The sequence below is a fragment of the Anomaloglossus baeobatrachus genome, chromosome 2 (genome assembly GCF_048569485.1).
Source record: "Anomaloglossus baeobatrachus isolate aAnoBae1 chromosome 2, aAnoBae1.hap1, whole genome shotgun sequence".
Classification (NCBI taxonomy): domain Eukaryota; kingdom Metazoa; phylum Chordata; class Amphibia; order Anura; family Aromobatidae; genus Anomaloglossus; species Anomaloglossus baeobatrachus.
Genome location: NC_134354.1, coordinates 63,978,847 through 63,997,422, shown reverse-complemented (window position 1 = coordinate 63,997,422; position 18,576 = coordinate 63,978,847). Strand labels below are relative to the sequence as shown.

At 50.3% G+C, this 18,576-nt stretch overlaps 1 protein-coding gene across 2 annotated transcripts in view; it reads left to right on the top strand.

The window, feature by feature from the left end:
• USP25 (ubiquitin specific peptidase 25) overlaps window positions 1-18,576 on the top strand; it is a 274,636-nt gene that overhangs the window by 121,610 nt on the left and 134,450 nt on the right. For both annotated transcript variants that reach the window (XM_075335070.1, XM_075335071.1), the window contains exon 13: window positions 16,356-16,517. In XM_075335070.1, coding sequence (XP_075191185.1) covers window positions 16,356-16,517 — 162 coding nt within the window. The remainder of the gene's footprint in view (window positions 1-16,355; window positions 16,518-18,576) is intronic.

Genomic DNA, 18,576 nt, shown 5'->3' with positions numbered 1-18,576 from the left:
AGGGCCTTGTGGCTACGGGAATGGAAGGCAGATTCTGTTTCCAAAAAGCGCTTAACCAGTTTGCCAATTTCTGGCGACCGATTGTTTGGCGAGCGTTTGGATGAAATCATCAAACAATCCAGGGGAAAGGATACATCCTTACCCCAGCCCAAACCGAACATACCCCAACAGAGGAAGGGGCAGTCGAGGTTTCGGTCCTTTCGGGGCGCGGGCAGGTCCCAATTCTCCTCGTCCAAAAGGCCTCAGAAAGATCAAAGGAACTCTGACGCATGGCGGTCTAAGTCACGTCCTAAAAAGGCCACCGGAGGTGCCGCTACCAAAGCGGCTTCCTCATGACTTTCGGCCTCCTCACTCCGCATCTTCGGTCGGTGGCAGGCTCTCCCGCTTTTGCGACGCCTGGCTGCCACGGGTAAAAGACCGTTGGGTGAGAGACATTCTGTCTCGCGGTTACAAGATAGAGTTCACCTCTCGTCCCCCGACTCGATTCTTCAGGTCATCCCCGCCTCCCGAGCGAGCCGAGGCTCTTCTGCAGGCGCTGGGCACTCTGAAGGCAGAAGGAGTGGTGGTCCCTGTTCCTCTTCAGCAACAGGGCCACGGTTTTTACTCCAGCTTGTTTGTGGTCCCAAAGAAGGACGGGTCTTTCCGTCCTGTCCTGGACCTGAAATTTCTTAACAAACACGTAAAGACCAGGCGGTTCCGGATGGAATCCCTCCGCTCCGTCATCGCCTCAATGTCCCAAGGAGATTTCCTTGCATCGATCGATATCAAAGATGCTTATCTCCACGTACCGATTGCTCCAGAGCACCAGCGCTTCTTGCGCTTCGCCATAGAAAACGAACACCTGCAGTTCGTGGCACTGCCGTTCGACCTGGCAACAGCCCCACGGGTTTTCACCAAGGTTATGGCTACTGTAGTAGCGGTCCTCCACTCTCAGGGTCACTCGGTGATCCCTTACTTGGACGATCTCCTGATCAAGGCACCCTCTCAAGAGGCATGCCAACACAGCCTCGACGCTACCCTGGAGACTCTCCAGAGTTTCGGGTGGATCATCAATTTTCCAAAGTCAAATCTGACACCGGCCCAATCGCTCACATACCTTGGCATGGAGTTTCATACCCTCTCAGCGATAGTGAAGCTTCCGCTGATCAAGCAGCGGTCACTACAGACAGGGGTACAATCTCTCCTTCAAGGGCAGTCACACCCCTTGAGGCGCCTCATGCACTTCCTGGGGAAGATGGTGGCAGCAATGGAGGCAGTTCCTTTCGCGCAGTTTCACCTGTGTCCTCTTCAATGGGACATCCTACGCAAATGGGACAGGAAGCCGACGTCCCTCGACAGGAACGTCTCCCTCTCTCAGGCGACCAAAGCTTCCCTTCGGTGGTGGCTTCTTCCCACTTCATTATCGAAGGGGAAATCCTTCCTACCCCCATCCTGGGAGGTGGTCACGACGGACGCGAGTCTGTCAGGGTGGGGAGCGGTTTTTCTCCACCACAGGGCTCAGGGTACGTGGACCCAGCAAGAGTCCTCGCTTCAGATCAATGTTCTGGAAATACGGGCAGTGTATCTTGCCCTGAAAGCGTTCCAGCAGTGGCTGGAAGGCAAGCAGATCAGAATTCAGTCGGACAATTCCACAGCGGTGGCATACATCAACCACCAAGGCGGCACACGCAGTCGGCAAGCCTTCCAGGAAGTCCGGCGGATTTTGATGTGGGTGGAAGCCACGGCCTCCACCATCTCTGCAGTTCACATTCCAAGCGTGGAAAACTGGGAAGCAGATTCTCAGTCGCCAGGGCATGGACGCAGGGGAATGGTCCCTTCACCCGGACGTGTTTCAGGAGATCTGTTGCTGCTGGGGGGTGCCGGACGTCGACCTCATGGCGTCCCGGTACAACAACAAGGTACCGACGTTCATGGCACGGTCTCAAGATCCCAGAGCTCTGGCGGCAGACGCCTTAGTTCAGGATTGGTCGCAGTTTCAGCTCCCTTATGTGTTTCCTCCGCTGGCACTGTTGCCCAGAGTGTTACACAAGATCAGGGCCGACTGCCGCCGCGTCATCCTCGTCGCTCCAGACTGGCCGAGGCGGTCGTGGTACCCGGATCTGTGGCATCTCACGGTCGGCCAACCGTGGGCACTACCAGACCGACCAGACTTGCTATCTCAAGGGCCGTTTTTCCATCTGAATTCTGCGGCCCTCAACCTGACTGTGTGGCCATTGAGTCCTGGATCCTAGCGTCTTCAGGGTTATCTCAAGACGTCATTGCCACTATGAGACAGGCTAGGAAACCAACGTCCGCCAAGATCTACCACAGGACGTGGAAAATTTTCCTGTCGTGGTGCTCTGCTCAGGGTTTTTCTCCCTGGCCTTTTGCCTTGCCCACTTTTCTGTCCTTCCTTCAATCTGGACTGGAAAAGGGTTTGTCGCTCGGCTCCCTTAAGGGACAAGTCTCAGCGCTCTCTGTGTTTTTCCAGAAGCGCCTAGCCAGACTTCCACAGGTACGCACATTCCTGCAGGGGGTTTGTCACATCGTTCCTCCTTACAAGCGGCCGTTAGAACCCTGGGATCTGAACAGGGTGCTGCTGGTTCTTCAGAAACCACCATTCGAGCCAATGAGAGATATTTCTCTCTCACGCCTTTCGCAGAAAGTGGTTTTTCTAGTAGCAGTCACTTCACTTCGGAGAGTGTCTGAGCTAGCAGCGCTGTCATGCAAAGCCCCTTTCCTGGTTTTTCACCAGGACAAGGTGGTTCTGCGTCCGGTTCCGGAATTTCTCCCTAAGGTGGTATCCCCCTTTCATCTCAATCAGGATATCTCCTTACCTTCTTTTTGTCCTCATCCAGTTCACCAATGTGAAAAGGATTTGCACTTGTTAGATCTGGTGAGAGCACTCAGACTCTACATTTCTCGTACGGCGCCCCTGCGCCGCTCGGATGCACTCTTTGTCCTTGTCGCTGGCCAGCGTAAAGGGTCACAGGCTTCCAAATCAACCTTGGCTCGGTGGATCAAGGAGCCAATTCTCGAAGCCAACCGTTCGGCTGGGCTTCCGGTTCCCTCAGGGCTGAAGGCCCATTCTACCAGAGCCGTGGGCGCGTCCTGGGCTTTGAGGCACCAGGCTACGGCTCAGCAGGTGTGTCAGGCGGCTACCTGGTCGAGCCTGCACACTTTCACGAAACACTATCAGGTGCATACCTATGCTTCGGCGGATGCCAGCCTAGGTAGACGAGTCCTTCAGGCGGCGGTTGCCCACCTGTAGGAAGAGGCCGTTTTACGGCTCTCTTACGAGGTATTATTTTACCCACCCAGGGACTGCTTTTGGACGTCCCAATTGTCTGGGTCTCCCAATGGAGCGACAAAGAAGAAGGGAATTTTGTTTACTTACCGTAAATTCCTTTTCTTCTAGCTCCAATTGGGAGACCCAGCGCCCGCCCCTGTTTTTTTGTGTACACATGTTGTTCATGTTGAATGGTTTCAGTTCTCCGATATTCCTTCGGATTGAAGTTACTTTAACCCAGTTTATAATTCTTTTTCCTCCTTCTTGCTTTTGCACCAAAACTGAGGAGCCCGTGGGAGCACGGGGGGTGTATAGGCAGAAGGGGAGGGGCTTAACACTTTTAAGTGTAATACTTTGTGCGGCCTCCGGAGGCATAGCCTATACACCCAATTGTCTGGGTCTCCCAATTGGAGCTAGAAGAAAAGGAATTTACGGTAAGTAAACAAAATTCCCTTCTTTACGCTGGCATGTCAGAGGAACGCTTTGCTGATCACAGGGCCCTTTGCAAAAATAATAAATCACATTTTCGATTCGGATTAAAAAAAAAAAAATGTTCACTGCACATCCTCTTTGCTGACAACAATGTGTATGGGGACTGAACCAATGTCAAAACGTTCTTCAAAGGGAAAGTGTCCAAAATGATTTATTCATTGGTCATGAGTTGGAAATGCAGAGAATCCAGGTATAAGGTGACAGCTGTGTCGTGTACCATTGGGCTTCTCCTGGCCCTGATGAAAATAGTCTACCCACTCCCCTTAAATATCCTTTATTTACATATATTTATCCCACAACTACAGGGTGCTGATGGGAGCTTAGGAGACTGTGATTTTTACTGGTTTGCTCATGGGAGCTTAGGAGACTGTGTGATTTTTACTATGCACAGCAATCATGTGTATTGTAAAATCTATCAAAATCTAAACCTTAATTAACCTGATCCGTAAACATAGTGGGGACAAAAAAAAAAAAATCTATTTGCGGTTTTCGGCCACTGCATCACCTGAAAAAAAAATCCAATAAGAGACAATCAAAACATTATACAGCAAAAACGTCAGATCAGAGCGCAAATAACAAGTCGTCACCACACATCTCCAGCAACTGAGACACATGGAAATGTTATGGGCTTTGTAAAAATGGCAAAACAAGCAGATTTTTTATTTTTATTTTTTTATTTGAATATTTTCACCACTTAAAGGGGGTGTTCCATCTCCAAGATCCTGTCCCAATACTATCCCAATTAGAAATGTAGTTTAGTTCTTCTGATTCACTGTCTCTTTCCTCATGTTCAGAGCATTGCTGGACCTTAGGTTACTACATGATTATGACCACGCATTTAGCTACAGCTGGTTAGTTGCTTGTAGTCATAACCATGGATGGAGCTTTGCAGCATGGGCACTGTGAGGGACCAGGTCACCTGCCCTGCTTGTGCATTGTCAATGCGGTGGTAGTTGGCGCACGGCGACGCACCTTTTAAGGGTAGGTTCACACTTCCGTTAAATTGTATCAGTCACAATCCGCTGCTCTGGTAAACAACGGATCCGTTTGGCGGTGTCCGTTGTTCCCATAGACTTGTATGAGCGGCAGATTGTGACTGATGATGCTGCGTTGCATCCTCCGCCCGACTGATCAGTCGTGGAACTGGACTGACTGCGGGGCGGAAGGAACGCAACTTGTAACGTTTTTTGAGCAGCGCAATCCGTAGGATTTCGCTGCGCGTGCTCTTTCTTGCTCCCTGCACACGTAACCAGGATACACATCGGGTTACCAAGCAATGCGCTTTGCCTAGTTACCCGATATTTACCCTGGCTACGTGTGCAAGGAGCCAGCGCTAAGCGGTGTACGCTGGTAATCAAGGTAATATCGGGTAACCAAGCAAAGTGCTTTGCTTAGTTTTTACACGATATTTACCCTGGCTACGTGTGCAGGTAGCCAGATACTTCCCCGCTCAGCTCCGCCCCCTCCCGCACTCTGCATGTGTGTGTGTGTATATATGTATGTATATATATGTATATGTATGTATATATGTGTATATATATATATATGTATGTATGTATGTGTATGTGTATATATATATATATTATACACACACACACACACCTGTCCCCAGCCATGAAGACTGCGGCACTGACGTCCTCAGCGCCACGGCCCCGCTCGGCTCCACCCACCTCGCACTCCGCCCCCCGCACACAACGGAGTCCGACTATGAATTCTGTTCTGTGTCATCCTTTGTACAACGCATCAGTCAGATGCATCAAGCAACGCATGTGACTGATGCAAAACAGAAATGTGAACCTAGCCTAAGGCATAAATTAGGGACCCACTCAGAGGTTTGCTGTGACGGGGCAGTGGCTTCATACAGTCTGATCAGAATGTTACACCAACAACCTCATGTTCAGGTATTTTTGCTTAGCGGCTTTAGATTAACTTATGATTTTTGGATGTGTGGCCATGTCTATTTCTACTACTATGTTGCATAACCATAGATACTTATACCTAAGGTCCTGCAATGCCCTGCACATGAGGTAAGAGACATGGCTATATCAGGAGAACTATACTACATTTCTTTCTTTGTCGCTCCATTGGGAGACCCAGACAATTGGGTGTATAGCTTCTGCCTCCGGAGGCCACACAAAGTATTACACTTAAAAGTGTAAAGCCCCTCCCCTCTGCCTATACACCCCCCGTGCATCACGGGTTCCTCAGTTTACATGCTTTGTGCGAAGGAGGCTGACATGCACGCATAGCTCCACATCTTAGTCAGCAGCAGCTGCTGACTATGTCGGATGGAAGAAAAGAGGGCCCATAACAGGGCCCCCGGCATGCTCCCTTCTCACCCCACTCTTGTCGGCGGTGTTGTTAAGGTTGAGGTATCCATTGCGGGTACGGAGGCTGGAGCCCACATGCTATTTTCCTTCCCCATCCCTTTAGGGCTCTGGGTGAAGTGGGATCCTAATCGGTCTCCAGGCACTGAGACCGTGCTCCATCCGCAGCCCCTGGGGACTCTGCTGGACAAGGAGCCGAGTATCGTCAGGGACAAGGCCCTGCTACTTTGAGGTACTCTGTGTCCCCGTGGGGACCGCGCACAGAAACACTGCAGCATTGCTGGGTGTGTTAGTGCGCCGGGGACCGCAGCGCTGACCGCGCTTGTGCCATCACACACTGCAGCGTGGCTGGGTGTGTTAGTTTATTGGGGACTACCGCGCTGACCGCGCGCTGCCATTTCACACTGCAGCGCGGCTGGGAGTGTTAGTGCGCCGGGGACTACCGCGCCGACCGCGCTTATACGCCGGCCGCGCTTATAACTTTAGTCCCCGGCTTTTGCGGCCTAGTCTCATTTTTTTCCCGCCCCCAGGCCTGCCAGTCACGGGAAGGGCGGGACGCTGCACAGGACGTCAGCGCTGAGGGCTGGAACATGCTTTGCATACTCCACCCCCCTCACTGAGCACAGTGGGACGCCAGATTCCCGCACTTTCTAGGGCACGCCCACGGCCCCCTCCTCTCCACAGGACGCCGGCAGCCATTCCTGTCAGCTCTTCTGACGCTGGAGAGGGGAGACAAGCTCTGGGAGACCCAGGCAGGGATTCTGGTGATCACACAACCGCTTTGAGCGGGCGGTAAGCAGCACCTGAGGTGCTGGCCCCACTAGTGCAGTAGTGTACATATAGATTTATATGCTTATAGGCTATACTTTACACTGTATGGTCGCACGGTTGATTTTTGGCTATATACCCTCCTGGATTGCTCAGAGGAGACAACAGCATGTCGTCCGCAAAAAGCAAGGGTGCCAAAGCACAGGCTTACTATGCTGCCTGCGCCGCATGTACGGCTATACTACCGGCAGGTGCCACCGACCCTCATTGTGTGCAATGCTCGGCCCCTGTGGCACTTTTTCAGCCGGAGCCTCTGCTAAGGGTGGCCCAGGGGGAACCACCTGTTAACACTGTCCAGGTGACGGGGACGGAGTTTGCAGTTTTTACTGATAGACTTTCTGAGACTATGGCTAAGATACTAGAAGCCTTGCAGTCCAGGCCGGCATCTCAGACCATGGGCACTGTTGAATCATTGCACCCTGGTCCCCCTCAGTTGGAACAACAATGTGCTCCCGGGGTGTCTCATAGATCCCAGGGTGAGGTCTCTGACACGGACCGCAGCCCCAGACCGCCTAAGCGAGCTCGCTGGGAAATTCCCTCGACATCATCACATTGTTCAGGGTCTCAGCGGGAGGACTCTCTGTATGATGAAGCGGAGGTAGCTGATCAGGATTCTGATCCTGAGGCCGCTCTCAACCTAGATACTCCTGATGGGGACGCCATAGTGAATGATCTTATCGCGTCCATCAATCAAATGTTGGATATTTCTCCCTCAGCTCCTCCAGTGGAGGAGTCAGCTTCTCAGCAGGAGAAATTCCGTTTCAGGTTCCCCAAGCGTACAACGAGTATGTTTCTGGACCACTCTGACTTCAGAGAGGCAGTCCAGAAACACAGAGCTTGTCCAGATAAGCGTTTTTCCAAGCGCCTTAAGGATACACGTTATCCCTTCCCCCCTGACGTGGTCAAGGGCTGGGCTCAGTGTCCCAAGGTGGATCCTCCAATCTCTAGACTGGCGGCTAGATCCATAGTTGCAGTGGAAGATGGGGCTTCACTCAAAGATGCCACTGACAGACAGATGGAGCTCTGGTTGAAATCCATCTATGAAGCTAGCTTTTGCTCCAGCATTCGCAGCCGTATGGGCACTCCAAGCTATCTCAGCGGGTCAAGCGCAAATTGACGCAGTCACACGTACGTCTGCGCCGCAAGTGGCGTCCTTAACCTCTCAGACGTCGGCATTTGCGTCCTACGTTATTAATGCTGTCCTGGACTCTGCGAGCCGTACGGCGGTTGCATCCGCCAATTCGGTGGCAATACGCAGGGCCTTGTGGCTACGGGAATGGAAGGCAGATTCGGCTTCCAAAAAGTGCTTAACCAGTTTGCCATTTTCAAGCGACCGCTTGTTTGGTGAGCGATTGGATGAAATCATCAAACAATCCAAGGGAAAGGATACATCCTTACCCCAGGCCAAACCAAACATACCCCAACAGAGGAGGGGTCAGTTGAGGTTTCGGTCCTTTCGGGGCGCGGGCAGGTCCCAATTCTCCTTGTCCAAAAGGCCTCAGAAGGATCAGAGGAACTCCGATTCATGGCGGTCTAAGTCACGTCCTAAAAAGACCGCCGGAGGTACCGCTACCAAGGCGGCTTCCTCATGACTTTCGGCCTCCTCACACCGCATCCTCGGTCGGTGGCAGGCTCTCCCGCTTTGGCGACACCTGGCTGCCACAGGTAAAAGACCGTTGGGTGAGAGACATTCTGTCTCACGGTTACAGGATAGAGTTCAGCTCTCGTCCTCCGACTCGATTCGACTTCCTGCGCTTCGCCATAGGAGACGAACACCTTCAGTTCGTGGCACTGCCTTTCGGCCTGGCGACAGCCCCACGGGTTTTCACCAAGGTCATGGCTACAGTAGTAGCGGTCCTCCACTCTCAGGGACACTCGGTGATCCCTTACTTAGACGATCTGCTTGTCAAGGCACCCTCTCAAGAGGCATGCCAACACAGCCTCAACGCTACTCTGGAGACTCTCCAGAGTTTCGGGTGGATCATCAATTTTCCAAAGTCAAATCTGACACCGGCCCAATCGCTGACATATCTTGGCATGGAGTTTCATACCCTCAGCGATGGTGATGCTTCCGCTGAACAAACAGCGGTCACTGCAGACAGGGTTGCAATCTCTCCTTCAAGGTCAGTCACACCCCTTGAGGCGCCTCATGCACTTCCTAGGGAAGATGGTCGCAGCAATGGAGGCAGTCCCTTTCGCGCAGTTTCACCTGCGTCCTCTTCAATGGGACATCCTACGCAAATGGGACAGGAAGTCGACGTCCCTCGACAGGAACGTGTCCCTCTCTCAGGCAGCCAAAGCTTCCCTTCGGTGGTGGCTTCTTCCCACTTCATTGTCGAAGGGGAAATCCTTCCTACCCCCATCCTGGGCGGTGGTCACGACGGACGCGAGTCTGTCAGGGTGGGGAGCAGTCTTTCTCCACCACAGGGCTCAGGGTACGTGGACTCAGCAAGAGTCCTCCCTTCAGATCAATGTTCTGGAGATCAGGGCAGTGTATCTTGCCCTAAAAGCGTTCCAGCAGTGGCTGGAAGGCAAGCAGATCTGAATTCAGTCGGACAACTCCACAGCGGTGGCTTACATCAACCACCAAGGCGGAACACGCAGTCGTCAAGCCTTCCAGGAAGTCCGGCGGATTTTGATGTGGGTGGAAGCCATGGCCTCCACCATATCCGCAGTTCAAATCCCGGGCGTAGAAAACTAGGAAGCAGACTTTCTCACTCGCCAGGGCATGGACGCAGGGGAATGGTCCCTTCACCCGGACGTGTTTCAGGAGATCTGTTGCCGCTGGGGGATGCCGGACGTCGACCTAATGGCGTCCCGGCACAACAACAAGGTCCCGGCATTCATGGCACGATCTCACGATCACAGAGCTCTGGCGGCAGACGCCTTAGTTCAGGATTGGTCGCAGTTTCAACTCCCTTATGTGTTTCCACCTCTGGCACTGTTGCCCAGAGTGTTACGCAAGATCAGGTCAGACTGCCGCCGCGCCATTCTCGTCGCTCCAGACTGGCCGAGGAGGTTGTGGTACCCGGATCTGTGGCATCTCACGGTGGGCCAACCGTGGGCACTACCAGACCGACCAGACTTGCTGTCTCAAGGGCCGTTTTTCCATCTGAATTCTGCGGCCCTCAACCTGACTGTGTGGCCATTGAGTCCTGGATCCTAGCGTCTTCAGGGTTATCTCAAGAGGTCATTGCCACTATGAGACAGGCCAGGAAACAAACGTCTGCCAAGATCTACCACAGGACGTGGAAGATATTCTTATCTTGGTGCTCTGATCAGGGGTTTTCTCCCTGGCCATTTGCCTTGCCCACTTTTCTTTCCTTTCTTCAATCAGGATTGGAAAAAGGTTTGTCGCTCGGCTCCCTTAAGGGACAAGTCTCAGCGCTCTCTGTGTTCTTTCAGAAGCGTCTTGCCAGGCTTTCTCAGGTACGCACGTTCCTACAGGGGGTTTGTCACATAGTCCCTCCTTACAGGCGGCCGTTAGAACCCTGGGATCTGAACAAGGTTCTGATGGCCCTTCAGAAGCCACCTTTCGAGCCGTTGAAGGATATTTCTCTTTCTCGCCTTTCGCAGAAGGTGGTCTTCCTAGTAGCAGTCACATCACTTCGGAGAGTGTCTGAGCTAGCAGTGCTGTCATGCAAGGCTCCTTTCCTGGTGTTTCACCAGGACAAGGTGGTTCTGCGCCCGGTTCCGGAATTTCTTCCTAAGGTGGTATCCACCTTTCATCTCAATCAGGATATCTCCTTACCCTTTTTTTGTCCTCATCCAGTTCATCAATGTGAAAGGGATTTGCATTTGTTAGATCTGGTGAGAGCGCTCAGAATCTACATTTCCCGTACGGCGCCCCTGCGCCGCTCGGAGGCACTCTTTGTCCTTGTCGCTGGTCAGCGTAAGGGGTCACAGGCTTCCAAATCCACCCTGGCTCGGTGGATCAAGGAACCAATTCTCGAAGCCTACCGTTCTTCTGGACTTCCGGTTCCCTCAGGGCTGAAGGCCCATTCTACCAGAGCCGTGGGTGCGTCCTGGGCTTTGCGGCACCAGGCTACGGCTCAGCAGGTGTGCCAGGCGGCTACCTGGTCGAGCCTGCACACTTTCACCAAACACTATCAGGTGCATACCTATGCTTCGGCGGAGGCCAGCCTAGGTAGGCGAGTCCTGCAGGCGGCGGTTGCCCACCTGTAGGAAAGGGCCGTTTTACGGCTCTATTACGAGGTATTATTTTGCCCACCCAGGGACAGCTTTTGGACGTCCCAATTGTCTGGGTCTCCCAATGGAGCGACAAAGAAGGGAATTTTGTTTACTTACCGTAATTTCCTTTTCTTCTAGCTCCAATTGGGAGACCCAGCACCCGCCCTGTTCCCTTCGGGCTGTTGTTTTTTCGTGTACACATGTTGTTCATTTTGAATGGTTTCAGTTCTCCGAAATTTATTCGGATTGAAGTTACTTTAAACCACTTTATTAGCTTTCCTCCTTCTTGCTTTTGCACTAAAACTGAGGAACCCGTGATGCACGGGGGGTGTATAGGCAGAGGGGAGGGGCTTTACACTTTTAAGTGTAATACTTTGTGTGGCCTCCGGAGGCAGAAGCTATACACCCAATTGTCTGGGTCTCCCAATTGGAGCTAGAAGAAAAGGAATTTACGGTAAGTAAACAAAATTCCCTTCATTTGGAGATTATTATTATTATTATTATTATTATTATTATTATTATTCCTACTACATATTGGGAGATGTGAATACCCTTTTAACCCCTTAGTGACGGAGCTAATTTTCACCTTAATGACCAGACCAAATTTTGCAATTCTGACCAGTGTCACTTTATGAGGTTATAACTCTAGAACGCTTCAACGGATCCCGGTGATTCTGAGATTGTTTTTTCGTCACATATTAGACTTCATGTTAGTACCAAATTTAGGACAATATTTTTTGCGTTTATTTATGAAAAAAATTGAATATTGGCAAAAATTTTGAAAATTTTGCAATTTTCAACTTTTGAATTTTTATACCGTTAAACCAGAGATTTCTGTGACACAAAATAGTTAATAAATAACATTTCCCACTTGTCTACTTTACATCAGACCAATTTTGGAAACAAATTTTTTTTTTGTTAGGAAGTTAGAGGGGTTCAAAGTTTATCAGCGATTTCTCATTTTTACATCAAAATTTACAAAACCATTTTTTTAGGGACCACATCACATTTGAAGTGACTTTGAGAGGCCTAGATGATAGAAAATACCCAAAAGTGACACCATTCTAAAAACTGCACCCCCCAAAGTACTCAAAACCACGTTCAAGAAGTTTATTAACCCTTCAGGTGCTTCACATGAACAAAAGCAATGTGGAATGAAAAAAAGCAAAAATTAAATTTTACCTAAAAATGTTGCTCTAACCCAAATTTATTCACTTTTAGAAGAAATAACACAACAAAATGGACCCCAAAACTTGTTCCCCACTTTCTTATGAGCACGCCGATACCCCACATGTGATCAGAAACCTCTGTTTGGACAAATGGGAGGGCTCGGAACAGAAGGAGCAATATTTGAATTTTGGAAAGCAAATTTGGCTGAAATAGATTGCGGGCACCATGTTGCATTTACAGGTCCGCTAAGGTACCTAAACAGAAGAAATCCCTCACAAGTGACACCATTTTGGAAACTAGACCCCTCAAGGATTCTGTCTAGGGGTATAGTGAGCATTTTAGATCCACAGGTACTTCACAGATTTTGTTAACGTTACGTTGTCATATTGAAAATTTTAATAATTTTCTCAAAAATGTTGCTTTAGCATCAATTTTCTCACTTTTTCAAGAGGTAATTCCAAAAATTTGACCTCAAGGTTTGTTAACCACTTTTTTATGAGCGCGGTGATACCTCACATGTGGTCTGAAACCTTTGTTTGGACAAATGGGAGGGCTTGGAACGAAAGGGGCAATATTTGAATTTTGGAAAGGAAATTTGGCTGAAAAAGATTGCGGGCACCATGTCACATTTGGAGGACCCCTAAGGTACCTAAACAGCAGAAACCCCGCACAAGTGACCCCATTTTGGAAACTAGGCCCCTCAAGGAATTTATCTAGATGTTTGGTGAGTACCCTGAACCCCCAGGTGCTTCACAGAATTTTATAACGTTGAGCCATGAAAAAAAAAAAATAAAATTTTACCACAAAATTGTTATTTCAACCAGGTAGCTTTTTTTTTTTACAAGAGTGAAAGGAAAATATTCAGCATAACATTTATTGTGCAATTTCTCCTGAGTTTGGCGATACCTTATATGTGGTGGAAATCAACTGTTTGGGTGCACAGCAGGGCTCGGAAGGGAAGGAGTGCCATTTGACTGCAAAATTGGCTGGAATCAATAGCGGACGCCAGGTTGCATTTGGAGAGCACCTGAGGTGCCTAAACAGTGGCTGTCCCCCACAAGTGACTCCATTCTGGAAACAAGACACCTCAAGGCTTTTATCTAGGTGTATAGTGAGCAGTTTGAATCCACGAATACTTCACAGATTTTGATAAGCTTAGGTTGCCATATTGAAAATTTTCATTTTTTTCACAAAAATGTTGCTTCAGCATCAAATTTCTCACTTTTTTAAGAGACAACAACAAACCGTGGACCCAACAGGTTGTTATCCAATGTCTTATGAGCACAGGGATACCCCACATGTGGCCAAAAACCTCTGTTTGGATAAATGGGAGGGCTTGGAATGGAAGGAGCACCATTTGAATTCTGGAAAAGTTGAGATAAATTGCGGGCACCATGTCACATTTGCAGGGCCCCTTGGGTACCTATACATTAGAAACCCCCCACAAGTGACTCCATTTTGGAAACTGGATTTTATTCAGGAGTATAGTAGCATTTTGAATCCACAGGTACTTCACAAAAATGTTGCTGTAGCAACAAATGTCTCACTTTTAGGCTATGTGGCCATGATCCAGCGACACGGCGTCTAGTACACAGTGTCAGCCTCCTGCAGAGATGTGAGTGTTGTCCACGGGAGAACGCAGCTGCCCATGCCCACGATTTGGGTTCAGGCCGCTGTGGAGCTCTATGCTACCTGTAGAGAACACTCATCTCCGCAGCATAAATTGACATGCTGAGGCTCGGGAAGCTGCCGCCACAGGTCGGTTTATGCTGCGGAGAAGAGAAGTACATTGGGCAAGCACATTGGGCATGGGATTTCTAAAAATCCTTCCACTGTGCTTCTACTGCACAATGCAGCGTTATGGACGCAGGGAAAACACTCTGCGCCCAAAACGCTGCAAATCCCGATTGTGGGCGCACAGCCTAAAATGCTACAATGGATGAATGGATAGATGTCAAACAAATATAACGTCCCACCCCCTGCATATTCTAAGCTGGCGCCCTTTAGTGCCTTTCATGTGGCACTAAAGGGTGCCTAGCCTTGTATTTAGCCCCCCAAAAAATTAATAATTAAAATAAACGACGTGGGGTCCCCCCTATTTTTGATAGCCAGCTAGGGTAAAGCAGACAGCTGTAGCCTGCAAACCACAGCTGACAGCTTCACCTTGGCTGGTGATCAATTTGGAGGGCTCCCCAGGCGTTTTTTAAAAAAAAAAAAACGTGGGGTCCCCCCAAATTAGATCACCAGCCAAGGTGAAGCAGACAGCTGGGGTCTGGTATTCTCAGGGTGGGAAGAGCCATGGTTATTGGACTCTTCCCAGCCTAAAAATAGCAGGCCGCAGCCACCATTAGATGCGCCAATCCTGGCGCTTCGCTCCAGCTCATCCTGCGCCCTGGTGCGGTGGCAGACGGGGTAATATATGGGGTTGATACCAGCTGTAATGTCACCTGGCATCAAGCCCTGGGGTTAGTGATGTCACGGCATCTGAACAGATACCCGACATCACTAACCCAGTCAAGAAATAGAAAAAAATAAAGACAAAAAAAAAATTTATTTGAAAAAAAACTCCCCGAAACATTCCTCTTTTACCAATTTATTGTAAATAAATAAATTTCGGTCGCTGTAATCCATTTTTGAGGTCCCACGCCGTCTCTGGATCTTCTAGAATATGGGGGGCACGTTCAGGGAACGTATCCCCCATTTTCTGGAAGAGCAAGCTCTCCATGAGCAGTGTGGGTGCAGTAATCTGAGAATACTGCACTCACACTGCCCCGGTCCAACTTAGGGCAGAGTGACCTGCAGTAACCTCATTCTAGAATATGAGGGGCACGCTCACAGAACGTACCCCCCATTTTCTAGAACAGCAGGCTCTCCATGTGAGGAGTGTGTCTGCAGATTACTGCACTCACCCTCCCCCGGTCCACAGTGGAGCAGCCTACTGCAGCAGCGACGTCAGCGTCCCTGCTTGCAGGGATCCAGCTGACAGCCGCTGTCTGCGCATGCGCCGCCAGCATTCAAGAGAAGGAGGCGGCGTGATCGCGGGGCCGGAGCACCAACAGCCAGGTAACGTATGACCGGGGGCTGGGGGGGGGTGACGGGGGGACCTGGGGACAACTTTCTGCCGCATGTGACGTGTCACATGCGGCAGAAAGAGTAGGATGAATGCGGCCGCCATTTTCCACGCTCCGGAGGGGAGAGGGGGGAGGCGGCTCTGGAGAACCGGAGGGGGCTCCGGGGACCAGAGATCTCCGGTGTACCGGAGGAGGGGTCAGGGGGAGGACATTTCCCTCCGATCTGAAATGTTTGATCATTTCAGATCGGAGGGAAATGAATGCAGAGCCGACGGCGGCGGCAGTTTTCAGCGCGCGTCGGCGCCATCTTGGATTTTCCGGAGGGGGGTAGGGGTGGTGGGGGGACTCTCCGGTACCGGGGGCTTTGGGGGCACTAGAGGATTATATTTATTTCTCATCTGACATGTTTGATCACGTCAGATGAGAAATAAATCAATTTTACCGGCCATTTTTTTTTTTTTTAATGTTGTCGCCGGTATACGGTGTATACCGGCGATCGCATTAACGGGGTCCAAAAAAAACACCCCGATTCATAATCTTGGGGGTCTCAGCTACCTCCGGTAGCTGAAACCCCCGAGATTTTTCGTCACTGGGGGGCGCTACAAGCTTTTTCCGGCCTGACGTCTCAAGACGTCGGAACAGAATAAGTACCCTGTTTTTCCGACGTCTTGAGACGTTAGGCCGTCGCTATGGGGTTAAATATAAAATAAAATCTATGCACATTTTTTAGTATCTCCACAGTTCTACTGACCTGGAGAATCACGTTGCCTCATTATTTTTACCATAAAATGATGTTGTAAAAAAATAAATAAAAAAAAACCCCTACAAGCAACTGCCAAATTTTTTTTTGTTTTTCAATTTTGCCACATTTGTGTCATTGAAATCTAAGACTGACTGTATTGCTGGAAATATATGTATGTAGGTAGACAACCCATGGAATTTTTCCTGGACATTTTCTTCCTCCTGTTCCAATTGTAAGTGTTTTTTTTTGTACTTTCATGTTCTCAGATACTTAAGTTATGGTTCTGGCCCAAAACGGTTCCCTCTGGCCGACGTGTTACAGTACGCCCTAGAGTTTGCATCCAGCAAACCGGTCTGCACTTCCCCTGTGGAGGATATTGACACAAGTGCCCCACCTAGTGGTTCTGTGGCCACACAGCCCATTCAAAGGTAAGGTCTTGTTTTTTGGTTTTTTTTCCCCCCCTAGTTTCACAAATTGTCATTTTGCTGTTCCTATTCATCTGTATCAGTTTTCGATGTGATATTACTAAGGTTTGATTCCAGTTGCAATCATTTTATTGTAGGTTATTTGCGGAAGACTTGACACTGAGCCCTCCTAAGGTGTCTATCCGTAAATAAACTAGGACAGACATTCTGCACATGAGAACGTAAATGCTGCAGCTTTTCCATTATGGTTTTCATTCCTTTTGTTGTATATAGTTACTATCGAAATGCGATTCCTGCAGCTAAATAGGAAAGGGTTCTTTACAGTTAGAGCGGTCAGACTGTGGAATGCCGACCACAAGAGGTAGTAATGGCAGATACTATAACCGCTTTTATAAAAGGGCTGGATGATTTCCTCAGGACACACAACATTGTTGGATGTAAATGATTTAATGACAAAATACATAATTGGTGGAGGAAGGTTGAACTAGATGGACCTAGGGCTTTTTTTTCAACCTGTGTAATTGTATAGGCATGTATTCCGCAGCACTATAATGTGCCGTGTGAATTTTGGGGCAGGTTCGCCATGAATTTGACATAATTTGCATTGACCTTTTGTAGCAGGATAATTCCACATGTCCTTAAGGCCTAAGACACACGGCATGAAAATCGGTGCGACTGGAATGCGATAAAACATCACATACCACTCGGACCAATATTAGCCTGTGTACCAGCACACATGAGCGATTATTTCTTTTTCGCTCCTAATTGGGAGACCCAGACAGTGGGTGTATAGCTACTGCCTCTGGAGGCCGCACAAAGAACTACACTTAAAAGTGTAAGGCCCCTCCCCTTCTGGCTATACACCCTCCCGTAGGAGTACGGATTCCTCAGTTTTAGCTTTGTGCGCAGGAGGTCAGACACGCACGCATAGCTCCATTGTTTTTAGTCAGCAGCAGCTGCTGACTATGTCGGATGGAAGAAAAGAGGGCCCATATAGGGCTCCCAGCATGCTCCCTTCTCACCCCACTGTATGTCGGAGGTGTTTGTAAGGTTGAGGTACCCATTGCGGGTACGGCGGCAGGAGCCCACATGCTGATTCCTTCCCCATCCCTTTTTACAGGGCTCTGGGTGAAGTGGGATTTACTGGTCTCCAGGCACTGAGACCGTGCTCCATCTACAGCCCCTGGAGAAGATGCTGGATGGAGCGGAGTACATCAGGGACATGGCCCTGCTTCCTCAAGGTACTCTGTGTCCCCGTGCATTTGGCGCTCACACCGCAGCATGCTGGGTGTTGTAGTGCGCCGGGGGACATCAGCGCTACGGCGCTTGTGCCATGGCCTCATTCAGCTTCGCTGAAGCAGGCACACTTATAGGAATCGGTCGCGCCGGCCGCTGGGACTGCGGCGCGGCTGGCACTTGTGGTGCGCCGGGGACTTCAGCGCGGCCCGCGCTTTTACGGCGGCCGCGCTGATAACTCGAGTCCCCGGCTTTTGCGGCCTGCTTCCGTTCGTTCCCGCCCCCAGACCTGCCAGTCAGGAGAGGGGCGGGACGCTGGCCACTTCTGGGAACGGTCACGCCGGCCGCTGGGACTGCGGCGCGGCTGGCACTTGTGGTGCGCCGGGGACTTCAGCGCGGCCCGCGCTTTTACGGCGGCCGCGCTGATAACTCGAGTCCCCGGCTTTTGCGGCCTGCTTCCGTTCGTTCCCGCCCCCAGACCTGCCAGTCAGGAGAGGGGCGGGACGCTGGCCAGTGCATCAGCGCTGAGGGCTGGAGTCGTTTTTACATACTCCAGCCCTCACAATAGGCACAGAGGGGACACTGTTTCCCGCACTTTTGTTTGGGAACTCCCACGGACCGCCCCTCTCCACAGACGCCGGCAGCCATTCCTGCTGACACGCTGAGCTGCAGAGGGGAGCCGGGGAGACCCAGACAAGGAATTCTGCGCCTCTTACCCGCTATTCAGCGGGCGGTAAGCAGCCCTCAGGGCTCACCCCCTCTTGTGCCAGTAGTATTCTTAGTATTTTGTTTCTACAAATACTTGGTATTACATAGCGCTGGTCCC